The following is a 20,256-nucleotide window of genomic DNA, read 5'->3' on the forward strand; positions in this document are numbered from 1 at the left end:
AGCTCGGCAGTTTTTTAAATATCATCTGGTGTGACATGGGATATCTTTTGCCGAATAGTCATTTAGCCCTCATAGAATAATTATCTTGAGTGAACCAGTAAAGTATGTTGGTCAAACTAATTTAATTGTAAAAATAATAAAAATGCTTTCCCTTTTCCTTTGGCCCAATGTGGAACAGAATGGTGGAAACTGAGTAACAAACATAGCCTACCTAGAATCTACATCAACTGAAATGAATGATTAAATGATCCTTTAATCTGCTAGCAGCCTGCAGTATGATAGAGATAATCAATTACTTTGTTGTATGACAGTCACTCAATGAAAATAACTGAATCGATTTAGCGTCACGTAATATTTGCATTCTGTTCAGATGTATTTACAACACAAACAATAGTTTGGATGGGATTTAGCTTTTTGTATATTGTAATATCATGACATGGCATAAGTGTATTTTCCTGGTTTTAATCAATATTTTATACTAATATTTTTCTCCGATAATAACATGCAACATAATAGCGATCCCAGGTTTTAAGTGGTTAAAGGCTGCATTACAGTACAGTGATAACATTTTCTTAACTTATGAATATGTTCTACTATAGCTGTTATATTATTTGCTTATAACCCACTTTGTTATTATATAGTCATTATTGATGCTTATTTATCAAAACATGGCATTGCGTAAATACTACCAATAGACATCCCCACAATAATAGTGATATTATTGTCACAATATCAATATTGAAGTATTAGGCCAAAAATATTGTGATATTTGATTGTATCCATATCTCCCAGCCCTAGGTGAAAGTATCCTACGTTGCAGCACTTTCCCCAAATCAACCTTGGTAATAAATGTGATATCTTAAGTGATTGCCTTTTTCTGGGATGTGCTTCAGGTCTGCTGTGTCTGCAGGCCTTACTAAAAGCCTCTTTCTTTTGGTAATTTGTTGTCCTAGTCAAACAAGTATGCTAATTTGTTAAACTGGTTACAAGTTGAGCTTGAATTTGACACACCTACAGTTTCCAGTGAGAGTCAACTTGGGAAGTTAAAAAACAACACACTAGATTTAATGTGCACAGTTAAACATTTGAAAGATTCCTAACGTTCCCAAATTATCCCAAGATGAGAAGTAATCAAGTTAAGCCCATTAATTAACTGGGAATAGGACATCCTTTTACAAATTAAGACCAACCATATTATGTAACCATTAAAAAGGTTGTGCAAGACTGAAATAGATGACATGGCTTCATATGGGGATAACAGCAATCCAGTCACCCCAGTCTTCCAATAGAAGACAATAAGACAGAGTCAAACAAGTCAGTGGCTATCCCCTCTTTGTCAGTTAATAATATTTGTCATCAGTAATATATGTATTACTGATGAATTGAGTACAATGGACCACAATGGAAACAAGCCGCTGGGGCTTTTTGTGTTATCTTTTAGCATAACCATTGACTGTACTACCTGTACTTACTGTTAATAATCATGTTAATAAAGTATTAAATCAATCAATCAATGTCAATACCGATATTGGTCAGTTTTGTCTGAGTCAACCAATGCTTTGTTAGTCGTTTTTAATGCTTTTTTCCATGCACATCTCTAAAACCCTTCATATACTTTCAATAGCCAGAACCCACCGTAAAATCAACAATAGAACCTGAAAAGGCTGGTCCTCTACATGATTGTATGCTTTCAGCAAACACAATTTTAGATTTGCTGACTATATCAACAATCGATTAGTCGACAAATTCCTAAGACTATTATTAGACTAAGAATTTCTTCAGTCGAGGACAGCCCTACAAGCCAGCATCCTTCTCAGGTCCTGGTCATAATTATGTTGACTCTCAGCTACACTGATGGGGAGAGGAAGGATGAGTAATTATTCCTACAGGCGTTCACACTGATCCAAGCAGCTTTGTAGCCAGGTGGAGCTAATGCAACAGGTTTCGGCTGTGCAAAACAAACACACGTTTTTTTATAACCCCCACCCGTAGACATGGAACTTCCATTTCACCTCCAGAATGTTCTCAGGAAGGGACCGGAAAAAGTTACATGACCGGAGAATGGGGGGTGTAAAATGAGCACCACTCACTCATAATTGTTGGTTGCTCTCTCAGATACTTCACAAACAAGCACAAAGGACCCGGCCAGAGTGCCCCTAAAGGGGAATCCAACAACAGAATCCACATGTATGGTTCATACGTTTCTCCCAAAGGCTGAAATGTCAGAATGAAGATGCTGTGGGGACATTTTGATGGAAAGGTAAGCTGTGGACTCATAAAAGTAGCATTTTATGAGTCCACTCTTGAAGTAACTGTCAACAGAGGAATGCTCAGTTAGTTTCTTCATGTCTGACAGTACTCTGGTTTCTAGCTTTGGTAGACTTAGTCAGGCTGAACAGAATACTTATTTCTCTATTCATTTTTTCTGGAACAGACAGGAATACAGAAACCTGACCTACTAAATAGAATGCCTGTCCTCCCTGCAAGCAACCATATGGTTGCAGGAATACAGTACAGTCCACTATCCCCCCCAAAAAAATCATCTGAGCTAAATCTGGAACACATGAAAACACAGTTTCTGATACAGTGATTCAGAGATTAACCTTGTTGGCAACTGTGTCATGATGAGGATTAATGACAGTGATGGCCTGAGGAGCAGGCAATCTGGTCTGACTCCTGATGTGCTGTGTTGTCCTAGTACCAGTTGAGTTTCTGGGAAGGGAATGATGATGTCATTTTGCCTTAACGGGAATAAAAATCAACGGAGACTGAGCTCAGCAGCAGGGCCATTAAGCGAACAGTCAGGAGGGACACTGTCTGCACGCCACGCCAACACAAAAACCTGCTGCCATTCTCAGCCCTCAGAGTCCTTTGGACTGACAGGGAGGGTGACATTGACTAGTGGGCGTGGTTGAGGTGCTAAACAGAGCACACAGAGAGAGAGAGAGGGAGTAGACAAACAGCAGCCTAGAGTCCTGGACCCATGGCCCGAGATTGCATAACACATACTTTGTTTAAAGTACAATCCAGTTCACCTCGCCCAATTCTGAACTTAAGCTGAGTGTAGCATATGATTAAAAGCTCTTAGAGAGCCAGAGAGGCTGGGTAATCCAGGACTTTTACTTGTACCTCATGAATGAATGTTTTATCCTGTTCTCTATCACAGTGTTTCTTAAATTAAGAGTTAATTTAACTCTGACAGGGTATAAATGTAACCAACCACAATGTAGTTCCATTCATACACTCAGAGTTACAGTCATGTAGCGGTCCATTTCGTTCCTAACCAATCAATCAAATAGCTTGCATTAACTAACTAGCAAGGACCCCTGTGGATCACCGGACCCCACTTTTTGAGAATCAGTGCATTATGAGGTCTGTATTGGCCTATTTGGCTGTTTTATCATGAGATATACAGTAGGCACACAGCACAGTATGCAAAATGAATGTGGGAATAGACTTAATAACTAGATGTCCCTTCAAATTTGCAGCAGACAATATTGCTGGATATACTATCGAAACCCGAGGCAAAACCTGTCCCATGATATTAGCTTATGGCCTTTAATCCAAAGGAGGATCTCCTCATGTGGGTGTGTTTGCGCATCATGACAAGCCAGGTGGTTGGCTCGTGAGTGAGCTTTGTGTTGGCTGCATAGTGTCTGGAAAGTCCAATTATATCCTATACAATGTATTTACACAGTGAGTTACACAGGAACACAAAGGCATGGTATTTGGGCATTTTCTGCAGCCTGGGGGAGGTGGATGTTTACATTCTTTTTAGTAGTAGTAGCTGTCCACGCTCAGGGGTCAAAAGGCGTTTTAAAGAACCTCTCCATAGGCTAGCAAATCCATTCATGTTAGAACTACACTGAATTTAGAATACATATAATGATTGTTTGACGTTTTGTAGTAGCCCCTAATGGATAACGCCTGGGCGAACAGAGGGGCCTGTTTTCTGACACAATCATGTAAAAAAAACTGTGATCATCTGAGTGAGAATGAGATGTATAGGAGTTATTATTATAGGAGTGCATGGTCCACCTTTCATGTGCTGCTCTTTGTGTGCCTCAAAACCGCTGAGCTCTGTGTGTGTGTGTGTGTGTGTGTGTGTGTGTGTGTGTGTGTGTGTGTGTGTGTGTGTGTGTGTGTGTGTGTGTGTGTGTGTGTGTGTGTGTGTGTGAGAGAGAGAGAGAGAGAGAGAGAGAGAGAGAGACACACACACACACACACACACACACACACACACACACACACACGCTTTTCATTAGGATACTGCAGAAATGCTGGACTGGTCAAACAATAGTGGTTTCAACCAGACTGAATCAATAGGTTGTTAAGCTATCGGGCCCACATAGAGCTATAGAGCCTATACTATAGCCTAATAAACTGACCTTACCTGCATTGCCGTAGGATTTTGCCAACAGCCATCCGACACTTGCGCATATCTTCGCCTTAGTGCAATCATACAAATCCAATGGCTTTATGTCCGGTACTACAAAAGTCTTCCTGGCACTGGAGTCCACCATAGCGAGTCTGTCTGTGGAATTGTACAAAAATAGGAGCAATTCAAGCGACACAAGGCTACTATATGCAGCCTAGGATTCAAGCAACCATCCTTTTTTAGTAACGTTAGTCTCTATTCCATATTATTACAGCCAGGGCTGGAATACGGATGTGGTGTAAAGCGTTTTGTCAGGAAAAATATCCGCCCGGCTGGGAGCTGCTTCCAGTTCCAGTCCCAGATATCCTTTCTGCCTTCGGGTTTGGAGGCAATATCACGGTTTATACGATGTATCTTAGAACCTAGCGAAGCCCCCAAACCATCGGATTATCTCATAAAGCCGTAATATTCCCCTCGTTTTGCCCTGTTCATCCGCATTGCTGCTACAGCTCAGTGTAGAGCCAGAGAGAGCCCAGAGAGATGACTGATTCCCAGGTGCTCCACACGGACATCACTCATCCGGCGGTCTGGCCAATGGGAATGGAGCAGTGAGGCAGGGAGGGCGGGACCTACGCCGTGTGAACGCAAACAGCAGGTATAGAGGTATGTTAGTGGGACAGGTGCATCTGCTGGCAATGACAGGTGGACAGAGGTGGAAAAAGTACTAAAGTTTTTTTTACTTAAGTAAAAGTATCAAAACTGCAATGTAGAAATACTCTGTTACAAGTAAAAGTCTGGGATTCAAAATTTACTTGAGTAAAAGTACAAACGTATGGGTATGTACTTAAAGTACCAAAAGTAGAAAGTATTCATTATGCAGAATATCCCATTTCACAAGTTTTCAAATGTATAAAATGTCTACAGATCTTTTGAAAATAGCACATCTACAAGCTATTGTGAGCTTGTAGATCGGTTAAACGGATTAAAGGAGTAGTTCACCCAAAACAATACTTATTTTCTATCAAACAATTACACCTTAAATTCATGGAGAATTTGTTTCTAATATGAAGGTCACATTCCTTAGGAATGCCAATAAAAATCTCCATGAATTCAACAAGGCTTCATGGGGTGCGTAATATAGAAAATAAGTCATTTTATGGGTGAACTACTCCTTTAACCTTGAAGATTTTTATGGTGCAGTGTATGCATACTAGACAAGGTGAACCGTCCTATATTTAGTATTAAAGTATTGTATTCCCTGACGCATGCCAGTATCACTCATGGATCTTTGAAAAGGGTGGAAGTTATTTCAACAAATATACAATAATTACACAATGCCAAAGGTTTGTGTGACACAGGACAGTAGGCTACATGGAAAATCCCAAACAAATTTACCTCATCTCATCTGTGTAAATTAAAAGGGAATTGTGACACAAACTGCATTAACAATGCTTTCCTTTTTTTACAACGTGCTCTTATCTCATCACCTTTCATGTCCTTGTGTGTTTCTTTATTTTCCGCTTGTTTTAAGCTATTGATTCTTATGGATTAAATGTGTGCACCATTTATAAGCTTATAAGTAATAACTACATAACAAACAATATTTCTATAAACACTTAAATTAAAACAATCACACACCACAGCCAACAGAAGCTGCATTCATCCAGAATAACTTGTAATGTAGTTTCGAGTATAAAAAACAACGTATTTATAACCAACTTCAAATATATGGGCTCTATGGAGGCAGGCAGTAAGTATAATTGTAATTCTGTCTCAACAGCCTGGCAAAGGCACATATATTTTAGTAGAATTTCTAACAAAAAATTACAAGCTGACAACAATGTAAACAAGTCCCAACTTATAAAATACATAACCTAAAGCTAAATGGCTCAGTGCTCAATTAGGAATGCCATTACACCAAGTGGGGGGTTGTTTTGCTTCCTGCAGTACTACCTAATGAAAACATTCTGGAAGTACCTCCCATCACATGATGTCACCGACAGCTCCAAGAGCTCTCTTAGCGCCCCTCAGCCGTAAATTTGTAAGAGGATTACCATGGAACTATTTTAATCTAATTATGGGAAGAACACAATTTTCCTCATCCTTATTTTACAGTCCTTAAAAAACTAAGTTTATATCTGTTATTCTTTGTTTTGAGAACTGTTTGCCAGTAAGTACAACTGGATTACAATCTCAAATTATAGTTAGTTATGACTGAATGCCAGGTGTGGTCTTTAAATAAAACAAACAGAAGTTTTGTGAGAATACAAAACACAAGTTCAGGCCAGTCTTGCATGGTACTCCCCCAGCTCCAGTTTCCTTCTGGCTGGCTCCCTTAATCCTCCCCAATATCTCTGGAGCACAGCTTTCTCCCTGTAGTTTCACAGGTGTCCAACATATGTTTCACTATTAATTCATTTACAACTATAAAATATCAGAAAAAGACCACACTTCAAGAAACTTAGTCACTGCAACTAAAAAGGAATCCTAAACTGGTCATTGGTTTTAGAACCGTGATCTACTTCAAAATTGAGAAACATTGACACCTTGTGGCCAAAGTTAATACAGACATAAATTCTTCCATGACTACAATACAAATAAGAGTAATGCATACCACAGTACCAAGAAAGCCTAACTCTTTCACTATTGTCATGGTTATTTATTGTGTACAAATACAACATCACCTACAGAAATAGAGTGGAAAATACAGTAATTTACATGGGGTTGAAAACAAATAGAGTCCTTTGACTAAGACAGTAAAACAAATTTCAGTTGCATGTATGTGTGGTTTTCAAATGCCAACGGATTTCCATATTTAGTCTTCTTCTTTAAGCCCTTCTTCTTTAAGCCCTCCAAATACAGCTGTTGGAACACTCTTCTGTTCAAGCTGCACCTCTGTGGACAGAAGAACAAAAGACAATGAGCACATTTTTTATTGAATACTTTATTAGTCAGAAATGTAAACAGCACGAGGTAGTCAGACATTTAGGCTTAAAGGGTAACACGAAGAAGTCCTGGGGACTCGTTTCCATTGTGGTCCTATAATTCACTGAATTATTTTTCTAAATCTGTCATTGTGTTTGCCACTCACCCTCTGGTCCTTGTCCTTCATCCTCGTCCTCGTCCTCATCATCATCATCAATGTCAATCTCATCAGGATTGGCTTGTTTGGCAAGCTCAGCTAGCTCACTGCGAGAAGTGTCACTCCTGCACAAGTCAAAATACAGAGATAACACAGGTTAAGCCACATGTGCTCCTTTTTTTCCAAGGGGTGTTGCTTGTTCAGACTTCATTTTCCATTGCAAATAAAGTTTATTCCACGCAAAAAATACCAATAAAGCACAATAACAACTAAATAATAGAAAGCAAGGAACACCAACCAAATCTGTAGCTGTACTTTGTGCAATGAGATGGGTGGAATATCAACTACAAACCTGACAAAGAGAATCTTTTCTTTGGGCTTGAGTTTGTCTTTTTCAGCTTCAGAAGCAAGTTGTTGTGCCTTCTGTTCAAGCATCTTCATGTCATCGAGCCCCATCTGGCCTGGCGTGAGGTCTGACACTGCACACAAACAGAAAAAAACAAAAATGTGGACCAGTATACTACATCAGTGGTTCCCAAACTTTAGCTTGAAGCCCACGACACGTCGCGACGTGTTGTTTTTGAATTTGTTTTTAACTTAAGAAACATTTTTGGGATTTTTTTTTAAATCTTTTGAAATATTAAAAACAAAATGTAGGAAACAAAGAAGGGGTATTTACTCGCGACCCATAAAAAAAACACTGTTTGGGAAACATCATCATACATTAAAGCTTGGTGTTTGGGACACAAGCTTAGAGGCCTTCTGGCAGACATATCAGTCCCAATAAGACACTTGTATTAGGACCAGTTGTTGTAATAACATTTATGCGTGTCCAAACTGAAAGACACTAATCATGCTACTGGGCTGGAAGCCTTTCTCTCACCAGTACCTGTGGAGCTGGAGCCGATGGCCTTCATCATCTGAGCAGACATGAAGTTAACCTGTGTGTTGTATGTTGCCTGGACACTACGCTTGATCCTCAGCATCTCTCTGATGGTGTCCTCATTTCCATGGCGGATCTCAAATTCCTTCCAGTTCTGCCAGAAACTGGCGGTGGACTGAAAGAAAAGATGGCACAACCATGAATATATCTGAAAGAATGTACACATACCATACAGTATATAGCCTATAATGGAAAAATGCGAATTAATTATGACTAAGCGTAACTTTGTCATGACTAATATGGGTTCATGCCTATATTCCTGTCATCATGGATATCTTACCCTAGGATCACAGATCTGGGAGCAGTAGGAGTAGATTGCTCTGCCCCGGTCAATCTCACCCAGCTTACTCTCCATGTCAGCAAAACGCTGGCACATGTCCCTGGCATGCTCATCTGGAAGGACCTGAAAGAACAGAACTGTTAGAATCCGATACCACATATAAAAGACGATGACATTTACATACAAATATTGTGATGATGGTTTACTATGTGGTTATGGTGGTTCATTACCTCTGAACCAGGTTATGAATGCAAATATCAGAATAAAGGATCTTGCCCACTGAAGTCTGTATTTTCGTATGCGTTTTTTAAATCCACCAACTGATTAAAATCGTTACGCACGCCTTGCACACAAGAGTCCGCAGAACTAAACTGAGATCATTGTGAGAGCGCTTAAGAACAAAGGAGAGTTTCACCTGCTGCTGATCAAAGAGCTGCAGGATTATCCCAATAGTTTCAATGTTTATTTCATGGCCCAGTTTGATGCTTTGCTATGCTGGGGCAACATAAAAAAAGGACCACCAATTCCGTGATCGTGAACAGCAGCTGACAGTAGACACACACACTTGAGTATCATCCCATCGGAAAAGTGTGTAGTAAGGCAATGAGCCTTTCCTGAATCCACAGGCTTCATTCTTCAGCGTAGGTTACTGACTCAAAACAACGCAACATATAGACAAGATGATGTGGAAAATCGCTGAAAATCAAACTTTTCAGAAAAACTTTATGATGGATGAACATTTTGGGCTCAGTGGGCAAGCTCCTTAAGTGCTAAAGCTGTAAATGTTAATGTAACAATAAATAGCAATGCAGGTGGCTAAATCTTCAACTACCAGTGTCCAGTCTCATTATGAGATAACTACTTCTCAATATACAAATAAATTCTATGTAGCATGCAAATGTTTCTCTGCCCCTCTGAAGTTCCAGCGCTGTGCACCTCACCATTTGTGAACCCCTAATGTTTAGAACAGCTTAGCGTGCAGTTCTCATAAACAAATACCATGTTGCAGGCACCAATGTTAAACTGAATTGATTTGGGGTGTAATGTATAATTATGCTTTGAGAGCCTGTACCTCAATGGCCTTCTGATAAATGGCTCTGGTGTAGGTAACTCCATAGATTTCTGCAGCTCTCTTGATGTAAATGTTAAACATGTGATGTCTTTCACCAGCATCCACTGCCTGTGTTGCCCTTTCATAGACTGCCATGGCATGTCGGGCCAAGCCATACTCCTCTTCCAGTTTAGCGTACAACAGGTAAATGGCTAGAAAGCAAAAACACAATGACACAACAAGGCTTTAGTACATTTAGTTAATACATTATAGGAATCCAGTATCCTCATTAAAAAAAACATGTAGCACAAGACAAAGTATTTTCAGTCTCAGCTATGGAACGTATTACACATAAATATAAAGGCTGAATATAACCAAGTTGGCTGGTACCTCCAAGACATTGTAACAAAGCTACTTACTCTTGGCAAACTTGGCAGGGCAGCCATCCAAAGCTTGCTCAAACAGATCTCGAGCTCTCTCCAACTTCTTGCCTCCGTAACGGTCAATGAACTTGGTGAGGTATGTGTTCCAGATGTCATAAACATTGGGCCACCTGAAGAGAGCGATGCCACGCTCATATGCCTAAAGAGAGTTGAAATGAATAAACAGGAGCAATGTAGTTGGTGCACAATTGTTTTGACAAGAATCAACACTGCACAATGAGATACAAGATTGACTTGTGTAGTAGTGAAATATGGGTATTATTACTTTGAAACTCTCCTCAAAGTAAGTGTGTTCTTCCAGGAACATGGCATAATTGATGATGATCTGTGGTGTGGCGATGCGGAGGTCAATAATACGGTCATAGACTGCCTTCGTAGACTGAGGAGCAAAGGGAAAATAAAAAGCAGGCATTAGACAAAATCTGTGTACACCAAAAGACTCTGATTTATCAGGACACACTGTGAACCACCAGACCAGGGTTTCCCAAAGAGCTTTATAGCCAAGACCATAAGAGCAACTGTCAGCTGACTTGAAGAATCACAAACCTGAGCTTCAAAGTTGGATACAGTGATTAACCGTGACATCCCTGGCTAAAAAGCTTAACTACCAAAGAAGTAGTGGGAGTGGTAATAAATGGTGGCAGTTACCACACAATTTCCTTAGTTTTTAGAATTCAAACATATAAAACAGCTCTAGATCAACATACCTGGAAAGTTCCGAGACTCTCCTCCAGGTCAGCCAGCATCGACCAAACCTTGAGGGATTTGTAGACTCTGTTCTGGACTGGCTCGGATGCGTCAAAGTACTCTGCCTTCTTGGATGGGATGGCTGTAGCTTTCTAGATTAAAACAAATTTTAAATGGTTTACATCTTATTGCTATATCCACTTGATTGATTGATTGAGATTTTTATTAGGCAAAAGAATGTAAAACAACACAGTTACATTTATAATGCTTTTGTCTAAAAGGTCCGGCCGTTTCCATTGGGGTCCTTGAATTAATTTCATAGACATATATAGTAGCAACCAAACAGTTCAAAAATCAACATAAGAATACAGAGGGAAAAAAATATATACCATTATGTACAAAAAAGGTCATGGGAAAATAATGAAATATATACAAAAACAAAACATGATCAAAATAAAAATAAAAAGTGTGTACAAAAAAGGGGGAGGGGGGGGGGGTCATCTGTCTACAGGGAAACTGGTACTAGCTCCTCTTTAGGCCTCCAGAAAGATGAGTTTTTAGGGCTGTTTTGAATGAGCCCAGCGAACTGCATTTTTTGAGGGATGGGGTTAGACTATTCCATTCCTTGGTGGCAGTGCTATAGAAGGAGAATTTGCCCATGTTTGTTTTATGGGTGGGTGTTAACAGATTGTTGTTTACGCTCCCTCTAGTTTTGTGACTGTGGGTGTCACTAACTTTTTCGAGGTACTTATACAGATATGCAGGTATAGGGGGCATTTCGGGCAAATCTGCATTTACAATTTTGAAGACCAGTCCCATTTTTAATTGTATAACCCTGTCTTCCACCCTGAGCCAGCCTAGGCTGGCAAAGTGAGTGGGAGAGAGGTGGGTCATGGGCCCCAGTCCGAGAAGTAGTCGAATCAGTTTGTTTTGGGAGGTTCACTAAAGCATTTAGACAGGTAAAGAACGACTTGGTGTTTATAGGCAATATTAAAAGTTTTAAATAATGGTGCTCTAGTGTGCAGTTGTCTTACTCTCAGTATGCGGAGTGCCTGGTCATAGTTCTCATGGCGTAGCTCCATCTCGCCATATTCACACCACACCCCCGCCAGGTCATCCACATGCTTGTAGTTGACCTTGGTGGCCTTTTCGAAGATGGTCCGAGCCTGAGTGACAAAGGAAGAAAAGGACAGAAACCAATAAGAAAAAAAGTCACAAACATCTCGAGAAGAAAATACAACTTTTGTCCTCATACAGTAGTTCGTAGAGTCACAGTGGGACGACACCTTTGACTTACATCATCCAGTTGTTCATTTTCCTCATAGAATTTAGCAAAAGAGACCCAGAGGGAATGAGGTTTCCCAGTGGCTTTCATTGGATCGACAGTCTGCACCGCCTCCGTGTATGTATTGATGATCTGTAAGAGAAATTTTGGACAAAGAATTATGATTGAACAAGGAGATGCATAGAAAGTCTTGTCAGGTAGAAACAGACTACTTGATCATCATGAAACTCACCTGTCGGGCATTGCCCTCATACAGCTTCACCCTCTTATGCCACTCGTGAACATTATGAGGATTCTGCCGCAGTAGTACGCTGTTCAACAGCAGTGGCCGCCGGGTTATCAACTGCTCAAAACGGGCCAACCTGAGTTCCAGGTCTATGTCCTCTGGAACAAAAGAGGAACCGTTAAAAAACGACCAACAGTATGGTAAAAATGAACTAAACGCAAATAATTTTGCTTCTCATTTGTACAAAAAAACATTCCCTATATACCATCTTCATCCTTCCCAATTTCAGATGTGGTCTCCATTTTGGCAGCGATCATGCTCTCCTCAAACTGGGCATAGCTGTCAAACACTTGGGTGAAGTCCCTTACTGTCACCACAGTCAGAATGGCCTCTTCATACACATCACGGGCCTGATGGGAGATAATATATCATTATTTCAATCATTCAAATCAAACAAAATGTAGGGATGCATAATTACAAGCCTGAGTACAAAACAAAATGTCTCTTTAATTAAATCCACCTTCTCAAAGTGTCCACTGCGGATGTAATAATCAGCCAGAGAGCACCAAAGTTTGCCAAGTTGGTCTGTGAAGCGTGTGAGGCCTCCTCGAATGATGGCGCCTACATTCAGTGAGGTGACCTTATCAGGGTTCTGGGAGATCAGGTCACATAACTCGTGCCACAGCTGTCACAAGAGATTGATGAACAAGGAATAATACAGTTAATAATGGGCTGTTCAGCCTTTTGTGAAAGGCCCCACTATAACAACTTGGCATGGGATTGGGAGAAAAATGTTACCTGGTAGTTGGACTTTCCCTCTTTAGACACAAAGCTTTCATCATTGACAACTGCTCCTAGTCGCACAGCAGCTTCATCCAAGCGTCCAATAGAATGTAGGTAGTCTATATACTCCTCTGCATTCTCCGGACACAGCTAAGAAGGGCATGGAACAAAAGGCTCAACATAATGACTTAAACTAATTACACACCTGTCTCAAAGCATTTTCAACCTGCATTACCATGGTTGAATGCATTACATGTCTCACTCACACCAACATTAGTGTTCAACAGGATAGGCTGTATTTTGCAATGGTTAGGCCAGAACATATGACAATGCCTGGGGGCATCTATTCAGCTAACTCCCACTCACACAATACTTCCTTCCATAAGCACACAACATGACACACGCAACACTCTCATAAGCATACACACCTACTGTACACAACTTTCTCAAATCTACCTCTCGTCCTTATGTACAACATCAATCCTTCCTGTTTGCTTCTGCTTCTCTGCTTATATTTGTCTTTTTTATCTGGTCTTCTCTTCAATATCTGTCGTTTGCCAGCTCACTCCATTGTGATTGTGATCATGGGTTTATTTTTTCATGGAATAAAAATTAAAACAGTGACATCTTGAAGTGTTTGGTGCCTCAACTAGTTAGTGCACAGGTTTGAATCCAACCCCTGTCTTGTTTCACACAACTTTCCTCTCCCTCTAGCCCTTGGTTTCCTACACTGACTTTATATGAATGAAGCAAACAAATCCAAAAATAAACCATAAGAACAATGACATCTAATACATTTTCATTAGATGCAATTGAGTGATCTCTGTGTATGACTGTCATTATGCTGACAACAGAAATTAGTCTAACGTGTGTCCAACTCAACAGACACCTCTGGGGTTGAGCTTCAAAGTGTTCCCTTACCTTGAGGTACCTGCGATAGACTCGGATAGCCGTCTCCGGCAGAGGCAGATTCCTGGCAAAACGGAGGTACAGGGGCCAGATGCGAAAATGCTGAGTGACCGGAAGGGCCCTGAGAGCACGGTCAAATGTTCGCCGACTCCGTGTGATTTTGCACTGAGACACCAGGAACTGGCAGTAATCAAGCCATATTCTCGGCATCTAATATTGGGAGGAAGACAGACTGTTAGATGCACAGACCAGATATAATGTACTTTGTCTACTGATCATTAAGTTCTCCTAAACTGGGTTGAGGATCATCACCTCACCTTATGCATGAACACCAGTGCTCTTTCATGGCAGTTGTTGATCTCCTCGTATCCAGGCTCTGTGATGCATTTCCCTTTAACTTGTTTCCGTCTTTCTCTCAAGTAGTTGTACCAAAGCTTGTAACTGTACAAATAAAACAAAAAGGAAAGAGACAATGAGTACCTTTACTTTTGGTACTTTTAAGTATATTTTGTTCCTTCCACTTGTAACAGAGAACATCCACATTGCAGTATTGATACTTTTACTTAAGTAAAACCTGTGTGTACTTCTTCCATCATTGCCATACCTTCCAGGTAGCTCCTTGAGGGCCCGCTCGTAGATCATGTTCAGGGTGGCTTTGAGTCCATTCTGTTTGAACTCTATGTATCGCATCCAACACTTGACCGAGTATGGGTTCCTGATGATCTCCTCTTCATATGGGAGATCATCTTCCTCCTGTGTGGAGGAGGGGACAAACAAATCGCCATATTAATTGCGCACAAGCAAAACAACGTTTAATAACTGTTAGTTTAGTTCACCAACTTTACGTTACATTAGCAATTCAAAACGGGATTGGTTTTCAAGCTAGTCAAAGGCAGTGGCGTTCCCAGAAATTACATTTAGGGCAGGCGAGATTTTTTTCTCTACCACCCCCCCCCCCCCCAAATCCGAAGGGCGGGGGGGGGGGGGGGGGGGTACTCGGGGGAAAAATCTCGGGGGAAACAAGTTAACAACGCAACACTGACTACAAAACTGAAAAACGTTAATGAAAACAATATGCAAGTATAATCAATCAATCAATTATTCAGCAGTGGTCTCTTCATGTTGTAGTTTAATGGTTCAAGCTGCTCTCATACTCAGAGCCCCTTTTATGCCTGGTGAGTACAGGTGATGGCCCAGAGACCCCCACACCTGGCACTCCTGGCACCCCATGAAGATAAAGGCAAACATTTGCATCACTATAGTATAGGCAACGTCGCTCTGCTGTTTGGAGACGGCTGTTTGGATACGGTAGTGATTAGCTGCCTGCCCGCGTGAATGGACGAGGTCCGACGGCCACTATTCTCTTTGGATTTTTTTCACTGCCTGTTTTTCAGTCTTTAACTTTATTTTCTAGGGGAGGCTAGATTTTAGTTGGGCAGGCGGCCGCCTGCCCTGCCTCTATGGTGGGTACGCCACTGGTCAAAGGGGCTCTGCCCTCATATCTGACTAACTATCTCACCAATGTGAGTGACACTCACAATAATAGAGGGAGCGACAACAACGATCTGGTACCACCCACTTATAGAACAAACATGGGTAAATTCTCCTTCTACTGCACTGCCACCAAAGTGTGGCAGTGCAAAGTGATGCCCTGACACCATCCCTTAAAAATGTGGATCTCTGGCTTCCTTCAAATCAGGCCTAGAAATCCATCTCTCAGGAAGAAAAGGAGGAGGCAAACTCACTTCTCCCATAGAACGGAGATGGCATTCACGGCCTTGTTTTTTTTCTTACCCTGTGTTCATATAGTGTTTTATATTCGTTGATGATATTGTATGTGTTATTTTATGCTATGTTGATTAATTGAAATGAATACATAGGACCACATTGGAAACAAGTCCCCAGGACTTTAATGTTAGTCTTTTAGCTCAAATGTATGACTGTACCGTTCTGTTTACATTTCTGTCTAATAAAGTATTCAATCAATCAAGTTGGCACTAATGTGGTAAATTGACTAAGAGTGACGGTGTGACTGTGTGCCTGTGTGCCAAAACAAAATCCAACTTTAATGAATGATACGTGTTAGCCAAGCTAACTCGCTTCCTTAACGTTACCTCAACGTTTAAGATGCTGTCGTAACTAACCGTAACTAAATGTAACAGGTACGTAGCAAACTAAGTTCTACATGAAACAACTTACAAACATGACGCTCGCTTTTCCATTGAGTATGGGCATTTTGACTCCTTACGACACAATAAACACACTAAATGACTGTAAAAAGTTAGCTAGCCAGCTGCTAGCATGCTACGGCTAGGTTCCTCAGCGTGTGTTGTCTTGTGCTTCTTGTTCAATGTTGCCAGATTGTGTGAGAGAAATAAGCAGCCAGGTCTTTGAAAGCAAGTCCAAAAGAAGCCACATGAGCAGAGCTATTTGACATCAATGAATTTGGGAACCACGTTTATTATTATTATTATCATTATTATTATCATTATTATTTTACAAGCTCAAAGACGCAACTGCACTTTAGAAAGCCCCAAAAACCGCAACCCCACAACTACCAATATTTATAAGCAACTTTACAGAAAAACTAGCCCAAAGTCGCAGACATGGCAACATTGTTCTTGTTCTTCTATGGATTTCACCAGTAGCTTTCATCCTTAGCGTTGCATTACCGCCACCTACTGGAGTTATTTAACTCCTACAGAACATATTCCCACTTGTCACATTGCATTCTGACAAATACTTCAATGTAGATCTGACTTAAGGAAGGATAAGGAAAGAAATAGGATTGCAATGACAACCACAATGAAATCAGTATAGAATCTCTATTTTGCCTGAAATGCAAATGTGTAGGAGAGTTGCTGACCAGGCATGCAATGTCACATACAATTGCACTGCATTGCAGTGGTATTTTTGGTTTGCTGGTTCACGGCTTAGGCTATGAAAGTCTTCACAAGGTGAGTATAACTTCCACAAAGTATACCAATTCCAAATAAAACTCAATTTGCATCATGGCTACAAGTTGTGCAACTGAGCATTAATAACTTATATTATTGCAATAACGACTGCTTTGTATTTATCAACTTGACCTCTTTGTGCCAAGATATCATTGTAATATCTTTGGATGGATTATTTTAACAATTAATCTCTCTCTCTGTCTCTGTGAATGAAAAAGGTATCATGCGCCAAAAATAGTTCATCTACAAGCTCACATTGTGAACTTGAAGATCGCCTATATTCTATGTGTGACACCATTGTATGAGTAAGTATAAAGAGTAGTTGGAATATTGGAACAGCTTGTATTCAGTACAAAAAAAGAGATGTGCAACATACTATTTATGTAGGCTTCAGTTCCTCCTTGTTTATTTCCAATACATATATATATATACTTTTTGGACATTATCTTGCACATCTTCCTTGCATAACATGAACGTTTTGTATACATATAAGGCAAAATTACAGTTCATGACGTAATAACTGTTCTTTTAATTACAATATAAATATATAATTGGTTGGTAACTTATTCATGCAACTGCACTAATGATTGTTCTGTATATTTTCTATCTCAAATGTATTCAGCCATTAGCATATATACATATCATATACTGTATATATTCTTCTTTTTGGCTGAAACATAAATAGACATAGACATCAATAACAAAGGGAAGGTTGCAATTCTAAACTGCTATGTTCTGTATATCTCCTTGGTCACTGGTGGTGAGATGCAATTCTAAATAGTACATATCCTATGCAGTCACTCAACCACACAGGTGTTCACACTTTACTATTGTATTTGTACTAACTCTATTGTGATGGACATTTGCACTACTTCGTGGTGGCCCCAACTGGGGGGAAATTTGCTTGAAGAAAATCCTGACTGCAGTAGCCAGATCAACAAGATCTTGTTGTCATCAAGCCTTTAACTTTAGCCACGTAAAGCTTGAATACACTTTCTGTTCCACTGATGTAGTAGATTAACGCTTGTCTTACAAAGAAATAATTCACTGGAAGTGATTGATTATAGATTCTGTAGATCAGTGGTTCTCAATGTATGGTCCAGAGACACCCAGGGGTCCTAGAGGGGTTCTAAGTTCTCCGCAGCTAAATGACTGAGTGCACATAAATACAATTAGAGAACATACAAGAATGTCTATTTTGAATGTATACCTACAGCACATACTGTGGATAGTCCTGGACGGACCAAATAACAGACCACATCTGAAAGAAAATCATGCCTAACAATAAAAATGTACTGAGATTGTGGTCCCTGATGATTAGATTAGATTGTGGTCTAATCTAATCAAATCCGGGTCCCTGGTGTAATGCATATCAAATTGGGCGTCCTTGAAACTATAAAGGTGGATGTTCTACAGATGCTAAAATGCAACAACAGGGTTTGTTTCACTATTTGTTTAGCTGAGTCTAAAGAAAGATATGGGCATGTTAAACTTTACACCATTGATTACTATACAGTTCAAAAGCCCAAAAAAGAGGCTCAACATCTATTTTACGGTTGGTTTGTTGGTTGTACGAACAACACCAGGCCTCATCCATTCTCTCATAGATTTTTCCAAAATGATTTTAGGCAGATTTCTACTTTATTTAATTGTAGATAGGAGGGCATCAGGCATCACGCTCATTCTCATCCAGCTTCAACAGCTGCTCTTTGGTCCCAGGACGCCAGTCCTCAGCCCCTGCACTGCGGGCGTATTAAAACAACATGTAGAGGTTGCCCCGCTGACCATGGACAGTAGCAGCAGAGGGGTTGGATGTCTCCTGCAGTTTGGTGAGGGTCATGATCTCGGTGCTGTGCTCAACAATAAAGATTACGTGGACCTCCCTCTCTTCTAGTAGCCTTCTCATGTCCCGAACAGCCTTGGAGGACAGTGGCAAAGAGGGTATGAAGTCGTATAAAATGTCCAGGTTCTCTGCAAGGTACTGGACAGCGCCAATCCAGGATCCCCATCTGGTCACAACTGCAAACACAGGCATGACGGGAGCCAATCCTAAAGCCTGCATATAGGCCTGCAGATCTTGCCGACGTTGAGGCACCTTGCAAAACATTCTCTTCACAAGGGCCCACACCCTGTTGAGGCCCTCAAAGGTGTGTGGAGTTGGGGAACAGGCCATGAAGAATAGTGCTGAAGTGAATAGTTCATGTAGCTTGCTGAATCTGTGACAAAAGTCACTAAGTGACAAACTATGTTTTTCTTATTTTTGAAGTTGGAGTGGACATGTTCCCTTTATGCCAACCGAGTTTTGACCTAATTAAGATTAGAACTGAAGTATGGATAGAGTTTCTCAGTGAAGGTGCAGCCGGTGAAAGAGTAGAGATGAGCTCTGGCCTGCACATCATAAAAGGAGACCAGACCCTCCTTATAATCCACTTTCTGGACCTTCTCTCTTACAGGGAGCAGGACAGAAGCACCAGTAGCAGCCACGTACTCATTTCCATTCAACAACATAGTCCAGCATCCGTAGTCGGGGCTCAGTTTGATGTCTTCCTTCCCGTTGATGGACTCTCTGGCCCCAGACTCCCAGTCTCCCAGTCTGTTTTCCCCAACCTGAACCTCATAATAAAACCTTCCTGGGGAGAAGCTTTGTTTTCCTAAGACACAGGGCCATAAAGAGAATCTATTTTTGTTGTCTGGGAGATTCTTCTTTCTGCCTCCACAATTCACTTGTATCCTCAGACAGGACGAGACAGGGATTTGCTGCATTGAGGTCTAGATTCCAGCAATATGCAGTGGTGGTAAGCCACTGCATATTGCTGGAATCTCCTCAGCATCACACAGCTTCGTCTTTACTGACTGTCTTCTCCAGCTGAGCCACAGCTGTCCTCAAGATGTTTGAACATAGGGGACACTGACACACATCACTAGTGTCCCAGTAATGTGAGATACAGGTTTTGCAGTAGTTGTGTCCACATGTAGTGCTGACCGGATCAGTGAACAAATCCAGACAGATAGAACACAGGAAGTCCTCCTCAGACAGGAGACTGCTGGTATCGGATGCCATTTCTAAAACTACAAAAACTTGATTTACTTGATTACCTGGAATCTTACCTGTATCAGCAGCAGTGGTGCTTGGGTGTCCTCAACCGCTGATCTGAGCTTTATGTTGGGGTCTTTATTTCCATCAGTTTCTCTTAAGGGCCTTTATTCTCCTTGACTAAAGCCCAAACTGTGT

General features: G+C 40.8%; 2 protein-coding genes across 4 annotated transcripts in view; both read right to left on the bottom strand.

Moving 5' to 3' along the window:
* Positions 1-4,933, bottom strand: part of camsap3 (calmodulin regulated spectrin-associated protein family, member 3) — a 36,111-nt gene extending 31,178 nt beyond the window's left edge. For both annotated transcript variants that reach the window (XM_084071032.1, XM_084071031.1), the window contains exon 1: positions 4,394-4,933. In XM_084071032.1, coding sequence (XP_083927158.1) covers positions 4,394-4,523 — 130 coding nt within the window. In that variant the 5' untranslated portion in view covers positions 4,524-4,933. The remainder of the gene's footprint in view (positions 1-4,393) is intronic.
* A 2,089-nt stretch (positions 4,934-7,022) lies between these two features.
* xab2 (XPA binding protein 2) lies at positions 7,023-16,413 on the bottom strand. Of its 2 annotated transcripts, none has more exons than XM_084072575.1 (19): positions 16,267-16,413; positions 14,672-14,820; positions 14,385-14,508; positions 14,080-14,277; positions 13,174-13,308; positions 12,896-13,060; positions 12,641-12,785; positions 12,382-12,533; positions 12,162-12,281; positions 11,899-12,030; positions 10,885-11,016; positions 10,443-10,556; positions 10,154-10,316; positions 9,756-9,946; positions 8,684-8,806; positions 8,350-8,518; positions 7,813-7,939; positions 7,470-7,585; positions 7,023-7,273 (listed from the first exon to the last, which is right to left on the bottom strand). In XM_084072575.1, exons 1-19 carry the CDS (start codon positions 16,300-16,302, stop codon positions 7,194-7,196), a joined length of 2,571 nt encoding a protein of 856 aa, XP_083928701.1. In that variant the 5' UTR covers positions 16,303-16,413; the 3' UTR covers positions 7,023-7,193. The 2 variants fall into 2 exon arrangements, with proteins under 2 accessions (XP_083928701.1, XP_083928700.1); XM_084072574.1 differs by having other exon boundaries at positions 8,344-8,518.
* Between the last annotated feature and the right edge of the window lie 3,843 nt (positions 16,414-20,256).

Source organism: Gymnoscopelus microlampas (assembly GCF_963454915.1).
Source record: "Gymnoscopelus microlampas genome assembly, chromosome: 11".
Classification (NCBI taxonomy): domain Eukaryota; kingdom Metazoa; phylum Chordata; class Actinopteri; order Myctophiformes; family Myctophidae; genus Gymnoscopelus; species Gymnoscopelus microlampas.